Genomic DNA, 20,820 nt, shown 5'->3' with positions numbered 1-20,820 from the left:
ATGTTCTTTGCACTTCTGTATATTGCAGCTTTTGCAGTGAAGTGCTTGTGTATCTCACATACCAGAATTTCTGCTCTGATTTTTCTGGCAGCAGTGATAAAGCTTAAATTGAGATCAGGAATCACGGCAAGGAATGACTCCATTAAGTAGAGCTGTACTGGTGTGCACGTTTGCCACAAAGGAGATTTACAGAGATACTTTTCCCCCCTGAAGATGTGAAGCTTGTTGTTTACTTTCCAACGAAGCTCAAGTAGCATTTCTCAGAATTCTATTCTGACTTGCCAACTTAGATAAAGGAGTAGTTCAGTCTGCTTTGTCAAAACCCATACATAGATTTTTTTGAATGATATGCACAGTAGAATTATCCAGGCATTCAAAGGGGTAGGGTTTGTGATTAACCTTTAACATTTTAAACAGGAAAAACTCTAGATAAGAGATTACATAATGACTGGAACCAGAGGAGGATTTATTTTATGCTTGAAAAGCATGCCTTAGCTGCAGTGAGAGAACTGGAATTTGCAGATCCTGTAAAATTCATAAAAAACCTGCTTGGTTATGTAAAGCAGTGAAAACCACTTTCTGTCATTGTGAATTAAGGAAGACATTTCTTGAGTCTTTCTGTAGCTGACTCTCTTGCACTAAAATGCAAAGTTCTGTTTTCCTCCATGAATGTTTTTAATGATATCTCTACAATGAGAGTAGGATTAGAGGTACTGCAGACTTTGATTTTGTAGAGGAACAAACTTTGCAACTGTTCAGGTGATAAATAAACCTCTTCCTCCTATACCTCCCACTAGGTGCTGCTTTCCTGTTGATTCTTCCAGCTTATAACATCCTTTCCTGATCCTTGCTGGACAATGTGAACAGTGCCATCTCTGTTCAGGAGATGGAACAGATGAATATCAGTATGAACAGTTGACTCATGATAAAAACACCCCCATCTTCACTCCAAAATCTTATTTTATTTCAGTGCATTGACAAGGCCAGAGATCTGCTCGATGCTGAGCTGACTGCCATGGCAGGCGAGAGCTACAGTCGAGCCTATGGAGTAAGTGTCTCACTCTTAGCCTTCATTCTCCTCACTGCTGCTTTATAATATCCCTAGAAGTCATGTAAAACTTTTTAACTAGTGTTAGTATCAAACATCTTTTTAAGACTAGAAGCTAAATGACTCGTGTCAGATAAGAAGACTGCGTAAGGACTAATTAAACAATTAAATGAACGCTACCCCTCAAAAGAAGTAAGAATTGAAGTTTACAAATGGTGTATCATCTAAATGTCAGTATATACCAGTCTGTCCATTACCTGCTGGGGAAAGCTCATGGGCTTAAGATTTGGGTGCCAAAATACTGTTTGTTAATTATAGATTTGTTCTGTAGTGATTAGGATGGAATGTGATTGTTTCCTTTAGGCTATGGTATCCTGCCAGATGCTGTCAGAGCTGGAAGAAGTTATCCAGTATAAACTTGTACCAGAACGTCGTGAGATCATCCGCCAGATATGGTGGGAAAGACTGCAGGTACATGCGTGTAAAGACCAAGGATGGTGATGCTGATATTTTGAGCCTGAACAGCTTCCTTCAAAGTCGGCGTGATGGCTCAGCAGTTCATTCTTGTTCCTGTCCAACACCATGTGTTCTTACATGGCTATATGCTTTCTGTCTCCTTTGTGTTGTCCTTGTTGGTTTTTAGTCTGCCTGAGGTGTGACACCTTAATAGGTGATTTAAGCTTGAAACGAAGGTGTACAGAGCAGAGATGCTGGTAGCACCTCCAGAGCTGCTTGTCTTAGTGTTGGACCTCACCTGAAAATACTGGTTCCAGTACAACTGGTTTGAACTTTTTACCTGTCTGGCTGCATTTTAAGGAGAAGCAAATTCTCTCACAATACTGGAAAACCAGACAGAGAATTCACATACGTATAAAAGATTGTTCTTTTCTTGAAGTACTCTGATCCCTGGAAAGGATTAAAAGGGAAAAAACAGAAAACAAACATAGGGTAAAATGTTCTAATTATAGCAAATTTTTATAGACTGTATGGAAAAGGAATTTCTCCCCTTGCAGATTTCTCCACTGCTCTATATGCCTTTTTATGAAAGACTGTTACTGCTGCATGTTTTTTTTAGCTGTTTGGGAAGCTGTGACAAAGGCTTTAGTCTCTCATCTGCATTCCTGTCTGTAAGAGCTCAGGAGCATTCTGCTGGGGTGGAGAAACTGTGTGTGACAGGAAGTGTAATGTCTGAATACAGCTGTTTATGGTTCTGAAAGCAGTACGTGCAGTTCTTACACATCTTACAGCTTCTTTTAAATAATTTTCCAATGCCAATTGGATGCGTTGTGTACTTGGGTGTCAAGGAACAAGCTTTGTCTAACTTCCCAACCCTCAATTTTGGGGAAAAATAAAAAAGGAAAAGAAACAGATGCTTTGCTACAAAGGAGCTTGCTGCCATTAGGAATTCTCTTCTTTACCTCAAAACAAAATCTGAGTTGTCTCTGGATTAATACAAACTTCAGAGCATCACTGTTAACTCTGAGGTATTTGGTCACTGCAGCAAGCACTCTGATTATGGTCATTTCCATCCCTTCTGAAATTCTACTTTGCTGTAGCATCCTTAAACATTTGAAATGCAGACTCTTCCTGATGTGACCAACAGTGTTCTGGGCCTTTCCCTTCAGGCAGGCATGAGCTAGGCAAGCAGTGTAGCAGTTGGGACTGCAGTTTTTGGTAGGATATCAGTCCAGTCATGCCAGCTTCTAAAAGCAACACATGGAAGGAGAAGAAGAAGGGTGATAAGAAAAATGTCTTTGTAGCCATTTAATTTTTTTTAATCATCTGTGTATAGGGTTTGTAACTGTTTAAACCAAAGACTTTAAAGCTGAGTTGAGAAGGGTTACAAAACATTTGACATGGTTTGGAACTGCACAAATAACTTCCATGATTTTTGGATACATTCTTCTTTAGAAGCTTTTCTCCTAGGTAGAAGCTCTACTCTTAGGGAATATCACTAGACTGCAAGCACTGAGCTGACTTCCCATGCATTGTGGGCTGCAGGCTGTAAGGGCCAGGAACTTAACATGCTACACACACTACAGTTTGAAGAAATAGCCAGCTAGTTTTTTATATTGGCCTGCTGTGAATTATGGCTACTGAAGTCTCTCCATCTTGGAAAAAGTCCCTTCAGATTCTGAGTTAAGACTTTCTCTGTGGAATAGGCTGAATATACATCTTTTCTTCCTTTATCTCCTAGGGCTGTCAACGGATTGTGGAAGACTGGCAAAGAATATTGATGGTTAGGTCTCTTGTTGTGAATCCTCACGAGGACATGAGAACTTGGCTTAAGTATGCCAGCTTGTGTGGCAAGAGTGGGAGACTGGTGAGCATTATCAATCTCTACAACATGTTTTTAGACAACTGATTTCTTCTAACTGGCTTGTAACCAGTGATGTTAATATCAAGAAATGCTATAATTCAGTTTCAATATTCACCACTAGATTTATTACAAAAAATACTTGAAACAGACTTCACCCTCCGTATTGGCTTCTGAAAAGGTGATTTAATGCTCAGGTTCCAGTAAAGATATATATGGTTTATGATGTGGTATTCTTGAGTCCAGGAAGTGGTAAAAAGTCTGCTGCACCTGTGCTTTATACTGCTGGTTTAGCTTTTAGCTTTTTTAATGGCAGGCAATTCTGTGGTGAATATGAGATGGAGGTAAGGATGAACTTGTTCTAACTTCTTTTTTTTTAATGTTTGTAATTTCCTCCAGGCTTTGGCCCATAAGACACTTGTCCTGCTCTTGGGAGTAGATCCATCCCGACAGCTGGATCACCCACTGCCAACAGTACATCCCCAAGTGACTTATGCATACATGAAACACATGTGGAAGAGCGCCCGTAAGGTACAGAACAACATTGCACCCTCTGTGTTTTGTTGCTCAGTTTTAGTGCAGTGCACTTCAGCTCTTCATAGCCTGCACAGGACAAAGACAAGGGTGAAGGTTTTACTTTTTTGTTTTTTTAAAAGAATGACTAGTCTCTTTCCTTATCATTATTTTAAAGACAAGCTTTTTATTTTAAATCTCACTAGACAGAGAAAACCTGGCCCAATTTTATTTTCTGCACGGAAAGATTTGTTGTTAAAGCAGTATCAGGTATCCAAGGCAGGCAGCTAAGTTTAATACTCAATTGTAACTCTTCTTTCCTCACCAGTTTTACTGTGTAGGCTCAGCACATAGCTTTTCTTCCACTGCTCTGATTGCCAGGTCTCCATATCTTACGCATGGTCAGGGCTACACAATGGAAAAAGAAAGGAGTTCTTTCATTTCCAGTTTTAGAATATCTAGAACAATTTGTACTTAGTTGCTAAGCAGAACTTTTATTAAAGACACAATTGAAAATGTCTTTCTGAAAGACAGCTGAAAAGTACATAGGGTTTTGTCAGGGGAACAATTTGGCACTGAAGAGCCTGGGCTGAATGTTTATGACATTGCAACACAGAGAGAATTTACATACTCAAATCCAATAAGCCTCAGACTGGGTAACTTACCTTTTTTTTTAATATACATTAAAGCCTCCGTTTATTGTCATATTCTGCCACATCTTTTTTTGATTTTTTTTGTCTTTGGGGTTGCCAGTACTGGAGCAGAGCCGTTGCTGTGGGATGATGGCCATGACCTAACTATTCTTTATTTGAATTTAAAAAACAGAAGGAGCTGCTGATGAGGCCCTGTTCTGTTGGCTTTGTAAAGCAGTGTAATGGTCTCTTACTTTCTTCTTTAAATGATCCCGGGAATATATGGGTATTCTCTGCCAGCTTCTCTCAATGAAAGTGCCTTTTTTCTCTTTGACCCGTGATAAAGAAATAGGTAAAAAAGATGCAGGAAGAGAATATGTTTAAACTAAACTGTTTATTATAGATTATGTGGAAGCCCATGAGGACAGGAGGAAAAAAAAAAAAAGGAAAGCAGCAAAGATGAGAGAGAGACAGACGTGGATCCAATCACAACCTCTTGCCTGCTGACTGATCTCATATTTTCCTACAGCACATAAGCTCTATGCACATAGAGACTTCCACAGTTATGTTTTGACAAATATCTGGTACAACAGCACTACTGTTTTTAAGATTGTTTTCCTTCCTACATCTAATGAAGTATCTAAGTTAGTACCTGTGGAACGACGCCTCCCTGTTAATGATGTGATACTTTAATTTTGCCTTAGGCCAATGCCCTTTTTCATGACAACTGATTTGTGCATGCTGACATTTGAACCGGACAAATAAGGCATTCCAACTCAGGTGATTGCTGTCTCACTTTAAAGTAGATCATTCCTGTAGGTGGAACAGAAGTAAATTGGACTCTTAATAGCACCTTCTGCAGTTTCTGAACTGAAATGACCTTGCAGTTTGCAAGAGCTTTACTCTAATTATTTCCACTGAAGCATGCACACTTTTTTTCCCCTAAATTTTCAGAGTTCTTTACTCCATAATTCACCCAAAGGAATTTCAAAGAATATTCCCCCAAAATGTTGGTAGTTACTTTAGAACTAATGCCTTCTGTAGTCTGCTGACAAAGGAGCAAAACGTTTGTACTTCTTAAACAACTTCAGGAGAGATCTAGGTTTTCATCTGTTGAAATAAGTCAAAGTTTATGTTCTGTGGTATGTACTCTAAGTAGCCAAAGCCTGGGTTTTAGAAGGGAAGCTGCAAGTTCTCCTTTAGACAGTATTTTCTCAAATTGTCTGTTCCAAGCCATAGCATGTTACAGGCAGGCTTCTTAGGATCTGTGATCCAGTCTGTTATGGTTGTGACCCATTCAGACACAGTATGTACACTATGAACATTTGACTGTTGGTTGCTGGACTCTTTGATGTAAATGTTCAATTGCAATTGCAATCAAAAACTATATGATTTATAGAATCTTACTTACAGGAGCAGTAATAGGACATTCTCTGCTGTTGGAGGTTTATTCTCATATACTTGACCTTGCCAGTTTGCCAGATCTGGGTGCTTGCACTACTGTCATTCTGTCTACTGTATGCACGATGAGCATCAGGATGCAGTTATTTGTTCCTCAGTGTAGCAATTCAGAGGCCAGATTTATAAGACAATTAAGAATTTCTATCTTGTTCATTTATTAGGGGTTACAGACCTGGTATAAATTGATTCTAGAGATATGTAAATGGTTAAGAGGCTTTCAAAAAAAACCCAAAACTGTATTTTTTGCTTTTGGTGAAAACTTATTTCCATGTTGTCTTCCACATGTGAAATGTTATTTAACCCCCATGGCTCTTACCACAACCATCATCCAATTACAGATCGATGCATTCCAGCACATGCAGCACTTCGTACAGACGATGCAGCAGCAGGCACAGCATGCTATTGCCACTGAGGACCAGCAGCACAAGCAAGAACTCCACAAGCTTATGGCACGGTCAGCACCTAGTCCTTGGAGACCCTTTTAGCTGTGTGTCTGTCCTGAGGTTGCAGGGTCCATGCATATGAGACGTGTTAGATGAGACCCACGCTTTGATTAAGAGGGAAAAGATTTCTCATTTAGATGGTAGAAGACCCTTTCAATATTCATCATTCTTCATCTCATAATTTCAGGAAGTGTTACTGTGACACGTCAGTGTAAACAAGCTTATATTTGTCCCTGGCAGCTGGCTGTGTTATTCCAGCACTGTGGCTCACTGGCAGAAGGCATCACTCTCATTTGTTTTTTCAGGAGATTCAGCCAGTAGGAAATAAACTCTTCCCACATGCCTGGCACATCTGTGCCTGGCAGTGTGTGCCCTTAGTTTGACAGCAGTACTTTGGGCATTGGGTGCCAAGCATGTGATGGTCTCTTAAAATATTGTTGTAATGAAATGCATCTCATAAGCTCTGTTTTCCTCTGTAAAGCTGTGGTTACCAGATCTGTTATTTCCAATTTGAAGGAGAAATTGCATGGTACTCATTAATGAAGGGTTGGTTTTATGGGAATGGAAACCTGATAACAGCATTGTCTTAGTATTTTCAGGTTGACTATCATGGAAAATAAGTTAGTAATGACTTATTTTTCTTGAACAAGGCTTACAGGAAAAGTCAAAATACTGAAAGAACAGCTATGTATCTGTGGTATTTAGAGTCTGCTGAGAGAGCAAAGTATTAAGCTTAGTGCAGAACTTCACAGCCCCACCCTGCTGCAGGAAAAAATGTTGTTTTTCTTTCCTCTGGGAGGAGATGGCTTAATGGGGTTTCTGGCTTGGGGGAAGAGCATTTGCTCTGCCCTTCTGCTGGCTGGCTGGTACCTGGTCTCTCCAGAAGGCTAGTTTGTACGGTGATAAATACAGCTAGTCAGCACACATGCTGTGTGTCTTTTATCATCACTGAATAAGTGTTTTGATGCTTTTGTTAGCTACTTCTAAAGTGCATCTTATAACTGATAAAAATGAGAAACAAAATTTGACCCTAGCCTTGTTCCATAGAGTTTAAACCAACCTTACCTGTTAAATGCATACACTCCATCTGTAGAAGAAGCTTACTGAGTGAGTTTAGCACATGAAACATTTTTTTTTTCAGGCTTTGGATAAGAATTCTGCCTCTTAAACCAGCAGGTTTTGTTTTCATTTCAGGTTGTGTCTGAGTCAATAATCCCTTTGCTTAACCAGGTGTTTCCTGAAACTGGGTGAGTGGCAGCTGAACCTGCAAGGCATCAATGAGAGTACCATCCCCAAAGTCTTACAGTACTACAGTGCTGCAACAGAGCACGATCGCAACTGGTACAAGGTCAGTAAGGAGAGGTTCCAGACAGAGCAGAGAGATGGTGAATCTGATCACATCTCCTCTATCTTTTTCCTATTACACCTCCTTAAGCTTTGTACAATTAAGGAGTATGGGAAGGTAATGTGATTTATTTTAGTTTCTTTGATGCTATATGGAGCTCTTGACTGAGAACTCACCATGATGTTAAGATAATGAGGCAATAAAAACTACAAGTGATTAGAGAAAGCAAAGCATTGTGCTGTCTGCAGGGTATTGCTTCTCATCTCTAGATTCAGAAAGGTTGAGTTATTACCTAATACTCAGTACAAGTTGCAGAAAGGATTAGTCTTCATTTTCGTTGAAGTTCTTCTCTCCTGTTGGCAGGCCTGGCACGCCTGGGCAGTGATGAATTTTGAAGCAGTGCTTCACTACAAACATCAGAACCAGGCCAGAGATGAGAAGAAGAAATTGCGTCATGCCAGTGGTGCCAGTATCACCAGTGCCAACACTGAGGGCAGCAACAGTGAGAGTGATGCAGAGAGCACAGAGAACAGTCCCATCCCATCTCCAGTGCAGAAAAAAGTCACTGAGGTATCAGTCTTCCCTGTTTACTTAAAGAAATAGATACTTAGTCTTCAGACACAGGAAACAAGCTACTGTGTATGCTTGATTTGTGGACATGCTTGTCTGCATATAGCCAACAAACTGAGGTATAAAAATGCTTCACAGTCCTACCAGCATGAAAGATCTATGTAAATACAGATCTATATAAATATATTTTGTCCAGCAAAAAATGAAACCCAGGTGTGATGTGGTCTGTGGGAGCATGAATGGAAGCCAACTATAATGTGGATTAGGTCTGTTCTCCCTCTTTCCCCATGCTAAGTTTAGGATTCCTATGGATTGATAGTCCTGTGCAGAACTAATGCAGCAATTTCATTCCAAAAGGATTTATCCAAGACCCTCTTGATGTACACAGTCCCTGCTGTCCAAGGCTTCTTCAGATCCATATCTCTGTCTCGTGGAAACAACCTGCAAGACACTCTCAGGTATGTAATAAAGCCCATAGTAAATGAAATCTAGCTGATAAAGCCACGTAGTTTAAAATTAGGTAGAGCCTTTCTTCTGCTCTTGTTATGGCTAAACTTCAGTTCAAACTAATGCATGTTAGGTTATCCTAGTTTGGTTCTGGGAAGAAGAATTTTTTTGTAAATGTAACTGAAGATATTTGACTGGAATGATAATTTTTGTTTTGTTCTGTTTCATTCCTAATGAGTGTTTCTTTCTTCCAGAGTCCTTACTCTATGGTTTGATTATGGTCACTGGCCTGATGTGAATGAAGCTTTGGTTGAAGGGGTCAAGGCAATCCAAATAGATACTTGGTTGCAGGTAAGGAACACAAAGGACTAAGGTCTTGGGAATCCTAGGGGGATCTTTTACAAGTTACCCAGGATGATCCTTTACTAAACACTTCCTTAGGTGAGTGGCAAGAGCAGTGTGCATGCAGTACAATTTGTGACTGACTTAACAAGAATTTTGAATAGATACTGAAGAAGCATTCTCACATTAATTTCTATATTTATATGTAGGCTAGCTCACATGAATAAGAGACCAAAGATTTTAAAATTGAAGATAGTGATCAAGTATAAAACAACACTGCTATCCCAATGTAATCCAGACAGTGAGTCTATTTTGAGACTACTTTGTAGACTGAGTCTTGTAAAAAATGGCTTAATTTCTTATTTGAGTGTTACACTTCCAATACATGTCTTGCTCTGTCCATGTGAAGATCCTATAATAGCTTTGCATGGAGCATTTGTCATCTCAACAAGTTGTTCTGCATTTTTGGCACCGTTCGGATCTTTGCTATGTTATCCTCTGACTCAAAAATGAATGATGGGCCTGTATCTCCTTTAGAGACTGTGAGGTCTCTGGCTGAGAGCAGAAAACAGCTTGTGAACTGTGTGTGTGTGCTGACAGGGATGTTTATTTTACTTATCCTTACTATTAGGTTATCCCTCAGCTTATTGCAAGAATTGACACCCCTCGACCATTAGTAGGACGTCTCATTCATCAGCTCCTCACAGATATTGGACGGTACCACCCCCAGGTAAGCTGTACTTAGAGAAGGAATTTCTATATACTTGCAGCCTATTAAGGTATTTCTTCTATATTCCATCTCACTGCTCTTGATACCTGCTATGGAATTCACAGCAGGTGAAAGTGGGGGCATTTCTGCTGCTGCAGTTCTGTGGGACTATTTCACCTCAGTCCTATTCAATTAAAAAAAAAGAAATTGGAGGTAGGTGAGCCATGCTGCAGAGGAAGTCCTCCTCCTCTAATAGGAAATTGGATAGTGCAGATTGTCATCTTAAATCTAATCTCATTAAGTGACTGATAAGAGCCTGCTCCTGAGATGTTTTTTCCAGAATTTCTTCCTACAGCATGGAAAATCACAAAATGCTGAGTATGTTTTTCTGTTCTTTGGGTTTGATACAGGCTCTTAGAGTCATTCTGCTGTTCAGAGAATTAAAGTCTTGTAAGCTTTTTGGATTGGAATACTTTGAATAGCAAATTCCTACCACCTCTCTCAAGAACCAAGATTACTTTCTCTTGTCTGACCCTAAGACTGCTACTAATGTTCTGCTAATCTTTCAATTCATGCAACTCTTCTGTATGGTCCTAAAATATTGTTATTTGTTGACATCACCTGTAGGCTTTGATCTATCCTTTGACTGTGGCATCTAAATCCACGACCACTGCTCGCCACAATGCTGCAAATAAAATCTTGAAAAACATGTGTGAGCACAGTAACACACTGGTGCAGCAGGCAATGATGGTGAGTGCTTAAGTGTCATAAGGTAGTTGATATTTCAGGTAAGACAATACAAAAATGACTGTTCAGTGTTAATTTTGTTCAGTTATAAGTTTTGTTTTGTTTTAATTTGGAAGAACTTAGTGTCAGCATAATTTCAAGAGAATAATATAAAATGAGCCATAACATTCAGACAGAGTTCTTGTGTGTCCTTATGAATAAAGATGGAATAAATGAAGAGTAATTTTTTCCCAGGGATATTTTTGCTTAATGATAAGTGGAAACAAAACTTTTCATTTAATTCAATTGTTGTGTAATTTAATTCAATTGCTCAAGCTTTTTATGAATAAATGAAAACTAATGCTATTAGGCCAAGTTACACAAATATATACAATATTTCAAAGGCAACAAGTTCAGTGAGAAAAGCCTGATCATCATCTTACAGGAAAAGATATAACAAACTTGTGGGAGTTTTTGTAGCTCCCTCTAGCTGACAGCAAGAAACACTTCATAACCATCAGAGAAGAAAGTCGTTCTACATTTTTAAGCATACATTCATAATGGTTAGGGGTTTTCTTGAGTATTATCTTTTTTTTTCCTGATCTGAAATAGGTAAGTGAAGAGCTAATCCGTGTGGCGATCCTGTGGCATGAGATGTGGCATGAAGGGTTGGAAGAAGCATCTCGTCTGTACTTCGGAGAAAGAAATGTGAAGGGAATGTTTGAGGTGCTGGAACCACTTCATGCTATGATGGAGCGTGGGCCTCAGACTTTAAAAGAGACATCCTTCAATCAGGTATCAGCAAATAAACTTCTGTTTGCCCTCAAAATTAGGCAGGACAGCCTCCTGCCCCAGATGAGTTCCAAGGACCGCTGCCGTCTAAGAACGACTCAGGCTGTTGAGATTATTATGTTGTTAGATTTCATTACTTTTCATTTATTTCTGGGTCTGCATTGCTTTTGGTGGCTATGAAGTTCCATGGCTATAGCAGCACAGATTGCCCTAGTCTTTATCAAGTGGGTATCTGATGAGATCTGGAAGACATACAGCAGCTTTGCAATTAACTGTTCTAGCTCCATTCTGCTTTGCTTCATGATAACCACCAGCACAGACTGAAGATATTATCTCTCTCAAGTCTCCAAAAGAAATTCATTTGAGCTTGTTAGCCTACTGTTAAAGGTCTATTAATATTCAACAGAATGAATGTTCTATTCATTCTGTTGCCTCCTATTATGAAGTCTGTTTGGGAGTAATGTTGCCCAAAACACTCAGTGCCTGTCTTAGATCCAGGAATTTCTGGTTCATTAGTTTTGGCGCGCTATAAAAAATGTGAGGTCAAGGATTTGCAATGGAATTTGAAAATAGACTGTACTGGTATTAAGTGGTCTCCACCTGTTCCACTGTAGCCTGTAGAAATGTTTCTCTTGTTTTTCACTTCCTCCCTAGGCCTATGGCAGAGATCTAATGGAAGCTCAAGAGTGGTGCAGGAAGTATATGAAATCAGGAAATGTCAAGGACCTAACCCAGGCTTGGGATCTCTATTACCACGTTTTCAGGCGTATCTCAAAGCAGTTGCCTCAGGTAGGGAGAGAGGTACAGTTCTCTCGTAGGGTTACAGTGCACGTTGTCAATACTAATCTCTGTTTTCTTGTTATTCAAAGCATTCAGATTCAGTATTCTAGAATTAACTGCTTTTAATTTGCTCAGAAGCTCAGAAGCTTCAGAAGCTTCAAGTTTTCTACTTTTGCAGCCCTTCTGGCAAGTACTGAAGTATTGACAGCTGACTGTGAACTGTTCTAGGCTCCTTGCCAGCATGAACTCTTCAGATGTTTAAGTGAGATTTAACTGAAATGCTTGAGGAGTTATGTTTCATCTGTCTTCTGTAGCTCACTTCTTTGGAACTACAGTACGTGTCACCAAAACTCTTAATGTGCCGGGACCTGGAGTTGGCAGTGCCAGGAACATATGATCCCAACCAGCCCATCATCCGCATTCAGTCCATTGCACCCTCACTTCAGGTCATCACCTCCAAGCAGCGGCCCAGGAAACTAACATTAATGGGTAAGAGGAAGCAGTTTGTACTTTGCTATTCTAGTATTTAAACAGTTGGTTTTAGTATATGTCACGTAAAACTTCTATAGCATTTCCATTCCTGTAGTCTGGCCAGTCTGATTGCCAAACTTCTCAGTTCTTCTGTGTCCTTGTGTTTACTCTTTAGTGTTTGCTCAGTGAGAGTAAACTTTTCCCTGTTAATCCTTTTCTCAGGAAGCAATGGGCATGAGTTTGTGTTCCTTCTGAAAGGTCATGAAGACCTTCGTCAAGATGAAAGAGTGATGCAGCTTTTTGGGTTGGTCAACACTCTGCTAGCAAACGACCCAACTTCTCTTCGTAAAAACCTCAGGTATGTGTTAGGGATGGTCACTGAGTGCATGAGTGACTGCAAAGGTACAGGAAACCTTGGCATATCCAGTTGGTTTGTAAGGAAGTGAAGAGTATTGGAGCTAAGCTGTTTTGAACATGTGAGAGAGCACCCATTCATAGACTGAAACTTGGAGGAAATGTTTTACATAAAACAAAAACTTCCTCAGTACAAATTCTTTCTTGAGAATTGTTAATGGTACTTGGGATAAATGCTATTTCAAGATAGGCTCCTAAGGCAGTGCTCAAGCTGAGAGCAGGCTTTTTATCAAGGATTTTTTTTATTATAGTGAGTAAACAGCTTGGTCAATAGTCACTGACTGCAGTTCTGTACACTACTGTTCAAACATCAACATATTAAATGGCTCGTGCAAATTATGGATATTCATGGGTCACATAATATGTGCCTTCTAAAAGCAGCATTCCTGTGAAAACCACATCAGCCATCCAAAAGGATGTTCCAGATCTGTTTGGGGGGGAACTTAAAGTGTAGTAAGTTGTAACATACAACAATTTGAGCTCTGATTGTCCATTTTTTCCCCTGTAGCATTCAGAGATACGCTGTTATTCCACTGTCCACAAATTCAGGCTTGATAGGTTGGGTCCCCCACTGTGACACACTGCATGCCCTCATTCGAGACTACAGAGAGAAGAAGAAGATCCTGCTGAACATCGAACATCGCATCATGCTGAGGGTAAAGGGCAAAAGTAGCAAATTTTTTGGTACATTCTTATAGAACTCCAGTGTCTTAGTAAAGAACAGTGATGCACACATTTTTCTTACTTTACCTGTTCTCTAATTTGTTGTTGGTACCAATAATAAATGCAAGAATATCAGATAAGTGTTCTAAAATGTTTCTAAAAGGCAAAATTGGCCATAAATTTATTTGTTTCTCCTTTCCTATTTTAGCAGTGACCATAAGTTGTCACCATCTGGTGACTAAAATGTGTTTTGCATGAATATGATGTGCCTTATAGAAGATGCCATGCTGCTGGCATTTACAAGCATTGTGACTAGGGAACATGGCCAAAGTTAGACAGAATGGAGAAACAGAACATTACCAGAGAAGCTGGAATTGCCTGCCAAAAGGGAACTTGTGTGCCAACCCAGGAAATGTTTTTCAAAACATATTTACCTCAGCAGTATTCTAATTAAATATGGCTATGGACTATTTTTTTGGGTGCTAAATTGTTTCCTATCCCATTTCACCTGATTTCTTCACTGTAGTTCTCATACTATGTTTGGGTATGTTTGGGAACATACTGGGCAGTCTGCAAATAATTTTGTATCACGTTTATTTTGAAATTATTTGTGATTGCTGTGTTTTTCATAGTACAGCTAGGGGTTGCTGAATGTTTTCATAGTTGATTAATGTCACTTCTCAATTATAGATGGCTCCAGATTATGACCACCTGACTTTAATGCAGAAGGTAGAAGTATTTGAACATGCTGTCAATAACACAGCTGGTGATGACCTTGCCAAACTGCTGTGGTTGAAAAGTCCAAGCTCAGAGGTTAGTTCAGCACATGTACTGTCTTCTCTGCAGAATGTGGGAGAAGTGGGTGTACTTGCACAGCACAAACTCCAAATGAATCTCTACAGAAGGGGTTTTTTCCACAAACGAATAAACCTTTGCTGCTTCATGAAGATCTTTCCATGTTTGGAAATTATTGACTTTTGAGTGGTTTTCACATTCCAAAGTACAGCAGTTATTGTATAAATTAAAATGTAAGCTGAAACATGCAACATGCCTACCTGACTTCTTCTATTCTGTCTCTGCTTGTAGGTATGGTTTGACAGAAGAACAAACTACACTCGTTCACTGGCTGTGATGTCAATGGTTGGGTACATTTTGGGTCTTGGGGACAGGTGAGTAATATTGCAAAGGTTTTTGTTTTTGTTTTTTTAAATGAAAGCAGACTGCAAAGACCTCTCAGTCTGTTCATTGAATCTGTTCTTATGATAACATCTCTCAGTATGGATATTGCTGAGCTATGATGATACCATCTTTACAGATTTCATTGTGCTGCCATTATTTTCAACACTGCAGCATGTGATAGAGTTTGTGCATCTTGAGTACACATAAGAGTTTCCTCTGTTCTGAGAGGAATACACCCAAGAATGTATGAAGAGACACAAGTTCTGGCTTTGGCCTTTCAGTCATAGGATGGAGAGAGATTTCCTATTCTTTCTGTAAAATGGAGTAGATAATGCTTTTTCTGATCTGCATTGCAGACATGTTCTATAGGGAAGTATAGGCTTAAATGAATTAGGCAAATTAAAAAAAAAAAAAGTAAAACAAAGAAATAATGTATGTAGTACATGATTCTTTGTCAAAAAGAGGCATTGTAACTCTCAAAATATTGAGATAGGCAGTATCATTTAGAATTAAGGACTATAATGCCAAAAAAAGCTAAATCCTCAAATGTTTTTATACAAGAAGCTTCTATTCTTGTGCTTAAAGGCTTTTATAACGAAATTTAAAACCTTTGAAAATTGGATTAAAGCAAAATTGGAACAAGTCAGCATGAATAACAGTATCTTGGTTTCTGTTAGTCAAGTCTGATTCTCTTCTCTTCTAGTAGTAATCCAATTTATGTTACTTCACTTGCATAATTCATTGTATTTATATACTGATTAAAAAAAAATGAAGAAAGATAATACAAATAGAAGAATTATCCTAACTGGAAAATAGATGTTCATATCCAAGAACTGTACTGATGGCAGTGATCCAGTAGGTTGTTTGTCTTCCGTGATGAGATGATATCTAATTCCTGAGAAGTAATTACAAAAATAATGTGATAGATGCACTGTCAGGGAAGCTGTTCTGTTCATCCTGAGATTGAAGACCTCAGACAAGCAAGCTGTCACTGGCTGTTCTCATTCATGAAGATAAATATCATTTCAGACTAGAGCTGCGATTTACTTTATTTTTTCTTAATGACCTGTCAATCTGCTTTTTCTCCTACTCCTTCATCAAAGACACCCTTCCAATCTGATGTTAGACAGACTGAGTGGAAAAATCCTGCATATCGACTTTGGGGACTGTTTTGAGGTAAGTCTTTGCATTTGAACATAAACTTCAGTAATGTTTCGCATTCTCTGATAGATCAAAAATCTATTTATAAGTCAAGAAAAGTAGACCTTGAAGAGTAGTCCTGAGCAACCTGTTTGGCTCTTTTTTGGGTTTCACTTTTACCTATGGGTGAAAATAAAATGAGTTTTATCTCAGAGGTATGTCTTGGTGATTAGCTAACCACTCTGAAACAAGCAAAGATGTATTAGCTATTAGCATCACTGTTCTGTAAAATTTCCTGGAGCAGTTTAAGCTACTAATTGGAAATCTTTGTTATTTAGCATTAGCAACATGGGCACGTGTTTGAATTTTCCCTGTTGCCAAGTTAATTACCTAGCTTCTCCCTCAAATTTGTGTAACCTCAAGAATAAAAGCTGGGACTTTCTTTGGAGTATAACCCTTAAGGGTGTAACAAGAAAAACAGTACTTATTAACTATTAATAAGTTAGCCATTCATTTACTAATTCTCCATTATTTGTTTAGGTTGCAATGACAAGAGAGAAGTTCCCTGAGAAGATCCCATTTCGGTTAACAAGGATGCTGACAAACGCTATGGAGGTAAGTATTCCCTCTTTGATATAAAGGGAATTGTTCCTAGGGAAAATGGCACCTATTTCTAAATTTTTTTTCCTGTATTACTGTTATGGTTGAACCTCTCCACTCCTGCAAGAGGGAGAGATGTGAGTTACTGTTTCAACTTCATTTTCAGGTCTTGTGATCTGTACAGTGCATTACAGTGGAAAGCAACATTTTCACTGATGGGGGGAAAAAAAGAAAGGAAATTTCTTCAATTTCTTAGGCCTTCCGTAATTTCCTCACTTCAAAATAGGTTTTACATCAACCAAACACAACCAATAGCATGGTGCTTTACGGGGGTCGATTTGATGTCAGAAAGGAGCTTAGGTTGCAGGGATCATCTGTCTTGTTCTTCTAATGAACAGAGAATGACAGAAGTGAATTTTAATTCAAAGCACGAGCCATTTCCCGTTCCCTAGAAATTAGGATTGGAGTTGCATAATGAACAAAGCAGCATGTTTGATGGCTTCTTTCTCTTCTGAAGGTGACGGGCCTTGATGGCAATTACAGAATCACCTGCCACACAGTGATGGAAGTCCTGCGTGAGCATAAGGACAGTGTCATGGCTGTGCTGGAAGCCTTTGTGTATGATCCATTATTGAACTGGAGGCTGATGGACAGTAAGTTTTTCTGAGCAAACAGTGACACGAGGAGTGTCGACAACCTCACTAAGGTTATATTTGAACAAGAAATGCAGAAGCATAAAACCTAGTGTCTGTTTGAAGGCAGACTGGTTATACTGTTGATTTGCAAGTGCTATTTATTGTACGTGGTTCTAGGGATTGTAGTGTAAACTTACCACAGTGATTAAAACCATTTCTGCCCTTAAACTGAGGCACAGAACTAAGCTACATGCAAAACAGTTTGAGTTGTCCTTGTGTTAGCTGTCATCAAGAGATTAAAAGCCATTTCGGGTGACATTTGGGGGAGAAGAAAGTCAGTCAAGCATAAACTGTCTGTGGAGAGGCAAATTTGCTGCAAACCTTTGAAACTTGAGTTCATCTTTTTTAGTTCTGTTATTTTCTTGCAGCAAATACAAAGGGCAATAAACGCTCACGAACAAGAACAGACTCCTACTCAGCCAGCCAGTCAGTAGGTGAGTAAAAACAATGTATATGACAGATGTTTGGGGCATTTTCTATTTTTTAACAGTATACATGGCCATGAAGGTGTTTTCAGCCTTTTTTCTTCTCAGAAGTAACAAAGAGCTTATTGTCATTAGCTTTAGCACTAAGTGTTGAGTTCGGCACTTGGCTCAAACAGCAGATGCTCATTTATATTAACACTACCCTGGGGCACATAAACTGTTGTAAACCAAATTATAATTGCCATGTGATCGTTATTTCCTTAGCCACCAAATTTTAGTGTGCAGAACACGGCGAGTAACAATCAGTGTTGAAGGTTCATTGCATTGAATCTTAGCAATTGTTTGCCTTTGGACTATAGAACAGTGACAGTGTTTCATACTCAGAGTTCTATAAATTTCTGTATAAATTTCTATAAATTCTATATAAATTTGTCTTTGCTGTAGTTTTAGGCCAATTGCATATAACTTCAAAGTATCTCTTGTTTACAGTTTAATAGGAAATGTTCCTGAAAGTTGGATCAAACCTTTCAGAATTTTAGCAAGGGAAAGATGTTTGCTCCTGTGTTACGTTTGCAGTAGTGATAGAGATGTGTAGTATGCTTTGTCACAGTCAAGTATGCTTTTCAAAAGAGCTGATTAACGGTGTTATTAATGTTTCCAAAAGAATGTTACTTTAGCTGCCTTTCAGTTCAACATTTTCATTTTTGTTTTCGTGTTTTTATCAAAAGAAATGTTAGATGGTATGGAACTGGGGGAGACAGCCCATAAGAAAACTGGGACCACAGTGCCTGAATCCATCCATTCCTTCAGTAAGTTCCTTGGTGATCTTATACTGATGCAAAAATTGTTCTCAGATATGGAAATTTCACATGAGACACATTCCACATTTATGCTGGCAAGGAACTGCATAATTACGTGTGTTCTCAATTACAGAAAGAGATGACAGAAAATAAAATGGAATTTGGGTTTGCTAGCAATCAGAATGATATTTGGGAAGGACAGATGTGACAGCAGGACAAATGCTTTAATTGTTTGGATGAGGTCCTAATTCTATGGGTTTTTCCTACTTCTCTCTTGTAGTAGGAGATGGCCTCGTGAAGCCAGAAGCTCTAAATAAGAAAGCAATTCAAATTATCAACAGAGTTCGAGATAAACTCACTGGTAAGCACTTATTTATGTAAAATCTGATAAGATGGATCAGCACTATTTTTAATATTTGTATTTTGTGTTAATCCTGTGATTTATATCCAGTAAGGGAAGGGTAGTACAAGTCCCATCAGTCCTGAACTTGCCATCTAGAAGTTATGTTTATGTCATGCGACTTCCATTCATGTTTTTTCATCCCTTAATTTCAAAGGTCGAGACTTCTCTCATGATGAAACACTTGATGTACCCACACAAGTAGAATTGCTCATTAAGCAGGCTACTTCTCATGAGAATCTGTGCCAGTGCTACATTGGATGGTGAGTTTGTCATTCAGCTAACAATACAAAGTTCTTCTCTGAATGATCTGGAATTAATAATTTGAGCAGAGAAAAAGCCAACAAAAACATTACTTCTTGTGTATTTAGTTATGTATGGAAGCCTTAGCACATGTTGATCTGATCTCATAGATTTTGCAGGCCTATGGCAGAGATCCCTTAGACAGTCATTGTAAGAAAGTGAGTTGTCACAAGGAGTGATGGGAATGATAGAGCATTTAAGCTGCAATCAGCCTGAACACTGCAAGTGTTTGAAGTAAGGCACGTGTCAGTCACTGATTTCAGTTACAGTGAAGAATTACATATTCTGAAGTAAACATAAATTACTTAGTTGCATGTCTGCCATTTGAGAGAGAGAGAACAGTGGACTATGCTGAAGGAAACAGTTCTTTTTAGTTTTTAAGCATTAGTTGGCAGGTGATCCCCATGCTTCTTTCCAGCTAACTTTTCCTATACTATGTCTTTAAAATGGTGCCCTGGCAATCTCAGTCCTTCTCAGCATTGCCTTTGTGAAACTGCAGACCAATTAGCATTACCACAATATTTTGTTTTCCTTAGGTGTCCTTTCTGGTAACAGAAGATTCCAAAGTATCCACAGCCTTTTTTTCTGGAGGCTTTTGCACTCCGAACTTGCTCTTCTACAAACACAAACTGAACGTTGGACTGATATACAGCCTTTGTCAAATATTTTGAAATGTAAATGAAAAGAGTTATTGTATATTAAAAGTTGGTTGAAGCCAATTTATAGCTGCTACTGGGGAAACACAAGCTGTCTGAAACACAACAGTTGATTGGGTTTCCAGGACAGTGAAGACTGATTGTACCACAGGTGTCAATGGTTCCACTTGGTCTTTAGGGAACTGGTGAATATAACTATATACGGGTTTTGACTTATTTTGCAATGTAACTAAGTCACTTGCAAGCAGGTTGTTGCCCTGATCAGAAGATTGAAGCAGATCTTAAGAATTTAAGATCTTAAGCTGATCGTAACCAGGTGCCTCAGTGCAGATTGATCAGTGCAAACTGGCTGCAGGGTGCAGATGAGATACTGCTGGGGAGCTCCCAGTGTCCTGATTAAAGAACAGTGTTGGGAAGTAAGTAGGGGAAATTGATAACTGGCATAGGAGGCAAAAGGGGGAGAGCTGGTCATAACTTGAAACAGAAAATAATGGTTATTAAACAGGGGAGTGGACAAAGTTGTGAATTATGAATAAAACGTTAAAAAAAAATGCACAAAATACAACAGAGTAGCCATGTTTAGATGCCATGTTGTATTTGAATATTTTTGTGCCAATAAATTACACCAAAATGTAGAAACGTGGGCTGCGTTCTTGTTTATTCCTAAGTACCTCTTAGGAAGAGACAGGGAGGCGGGCCGAGCAGTAACAGATGGCAGGCAGGGTAGATGGCGGTCCGCAGACAGCACGGCCCGCCACGCCGCAAGGGGGCGCAAGATGGAAGGCCTGGTACTGTCTAGCCACCCGAACGCGCTGCCCCTTTTCCGCTCTCGGCCCTGACGGGCGGGAAGCTCTCGCGAGAGTTTCTGGGCGTCGCGTGGCTGAGGGGACAAGATGGCGGCCGCCGTCGGCGAGGGAAAAGGCTGCGCGGCGGCGGGGAGCCCAGCGGC

The 20,820-nt window shown here is 39.3% G+C and overlaps 1 protein-coding gene across 2 annotated transcripts in view; it reads left to right on the top strand.

Annotated features, from left to right (window-relative positions):
• Positions 1-20,506, top strand: part of MTOR (mechanistic target of rapamycin kinase) — a 61,895-nt gene extending 41,389 nt beyond the window's left edge. For both annotated transcript variants that reach the window (XM_010723001.3, XM_010723002.3), the window contains exons 33-58: positions 971-1,048; positions 1,412-1,519; positions 3,246-3,371; positions 3,765-3,896; positions 6,310-6,425; positions 7,645-7,762; positions 8,123-8,329; positions 8,687-8,787; positions 9,031-9,127; positions 9,750-9,848; positions 10,455-10,577; positions 11,166-11,348; positions 12,000-12,134; positions 12,440-12,614; positions 12,819-12,954; positions 13,519-13,666; positions 14,364-14,486; positions 14,760-14,842; positions 15,956-16,028; positions 16,533-16,607; positions 17,110-17,245; positions 17,656-17,721; positions 18,441-18,521; positions 18,793-18,873; positions 19,070-19,175; positions 19,752-20,506. In XM_010723001.3, the coding sequence (XP_010721303.1) occupies positions 971-1,048; positions 1,412-1,519; positions 3,246-3,371; positions 3,765-3,896; positions 6,310-6,425; positions 7,645-7,762; positions 8,123-8,329; positions 8,687-8,787; positions 9,031-9,127; positions 9,750-9,848; positions 10,455-10,577; positions 11,166-11,348; positions 12,000-12,134; positions 12,440-12,614; positions 12,819-12,954; positions 13,519-13,666; positions 14,364-14,486; positions 14,760-14,842; positions 15,956-16,028; positions 16,533-16,607; positions 17,110-17,245; positions 17,656-17,721; positions 18,441-18,521; positions 18,793-18,873; positions 19,070-19,175; positions 19,752-19,767 (2,922 nt within the window). In that variant the 3' untranslated portion in view covers positions 19,768-20,506. The remainder of the gene's footprint in view (positions 1-970; positions 1,049-1,411; positions 1,520-3,245; positions 3,372-3,764; positions 3,897-6,309; positions 6,426-7,644; positions 7,763-8,122; positions 8,330-8,686; positions 8,788-9,030; positions 9,128-9,749; positions 9,849-10,454; positions 10,578-11,165; positions 11,349-11,999; positions 12,135-12,439; positions 12,615-12,818; positions 12,955-13,518; positions 13,667-14,363; positions 14,487-14,759; positions 14,843-15,955; positions 16,029-16,532; positions 16,608-17,109; positions 17,246-17,655; positions 17,722-18,440; positions 18,522-18,792; positions 18,874-19,069; positions 19,176-19,751) is intronic.
• Positions 20,507-20,820: the final 314 nt, after the last annotated feature.

This window comes from Meleagris gallopavo, chromosome 23 (assembly GCF_000146605.3).
Source record: "Meleagris gallopavo isolate NT-WF06-2002-E0010 breed Aviagen turkey brand Nicholas breeding stock chromosome 23, Turkey_5.1, whole genome shotgun sequence".
In the NCBI taxonomy this organism is placed as follows: Eukaryota; Metazoa; Chordata; class Aves; order Galliformes; family Phasianidae; genus Meleagris; species Meleagris gallopavo.
The sequence above is the reverse complement of the archived record's forward strand: the minus strand, read 5'-3'. Positions and strand labels throughout refer to the sequence as shown.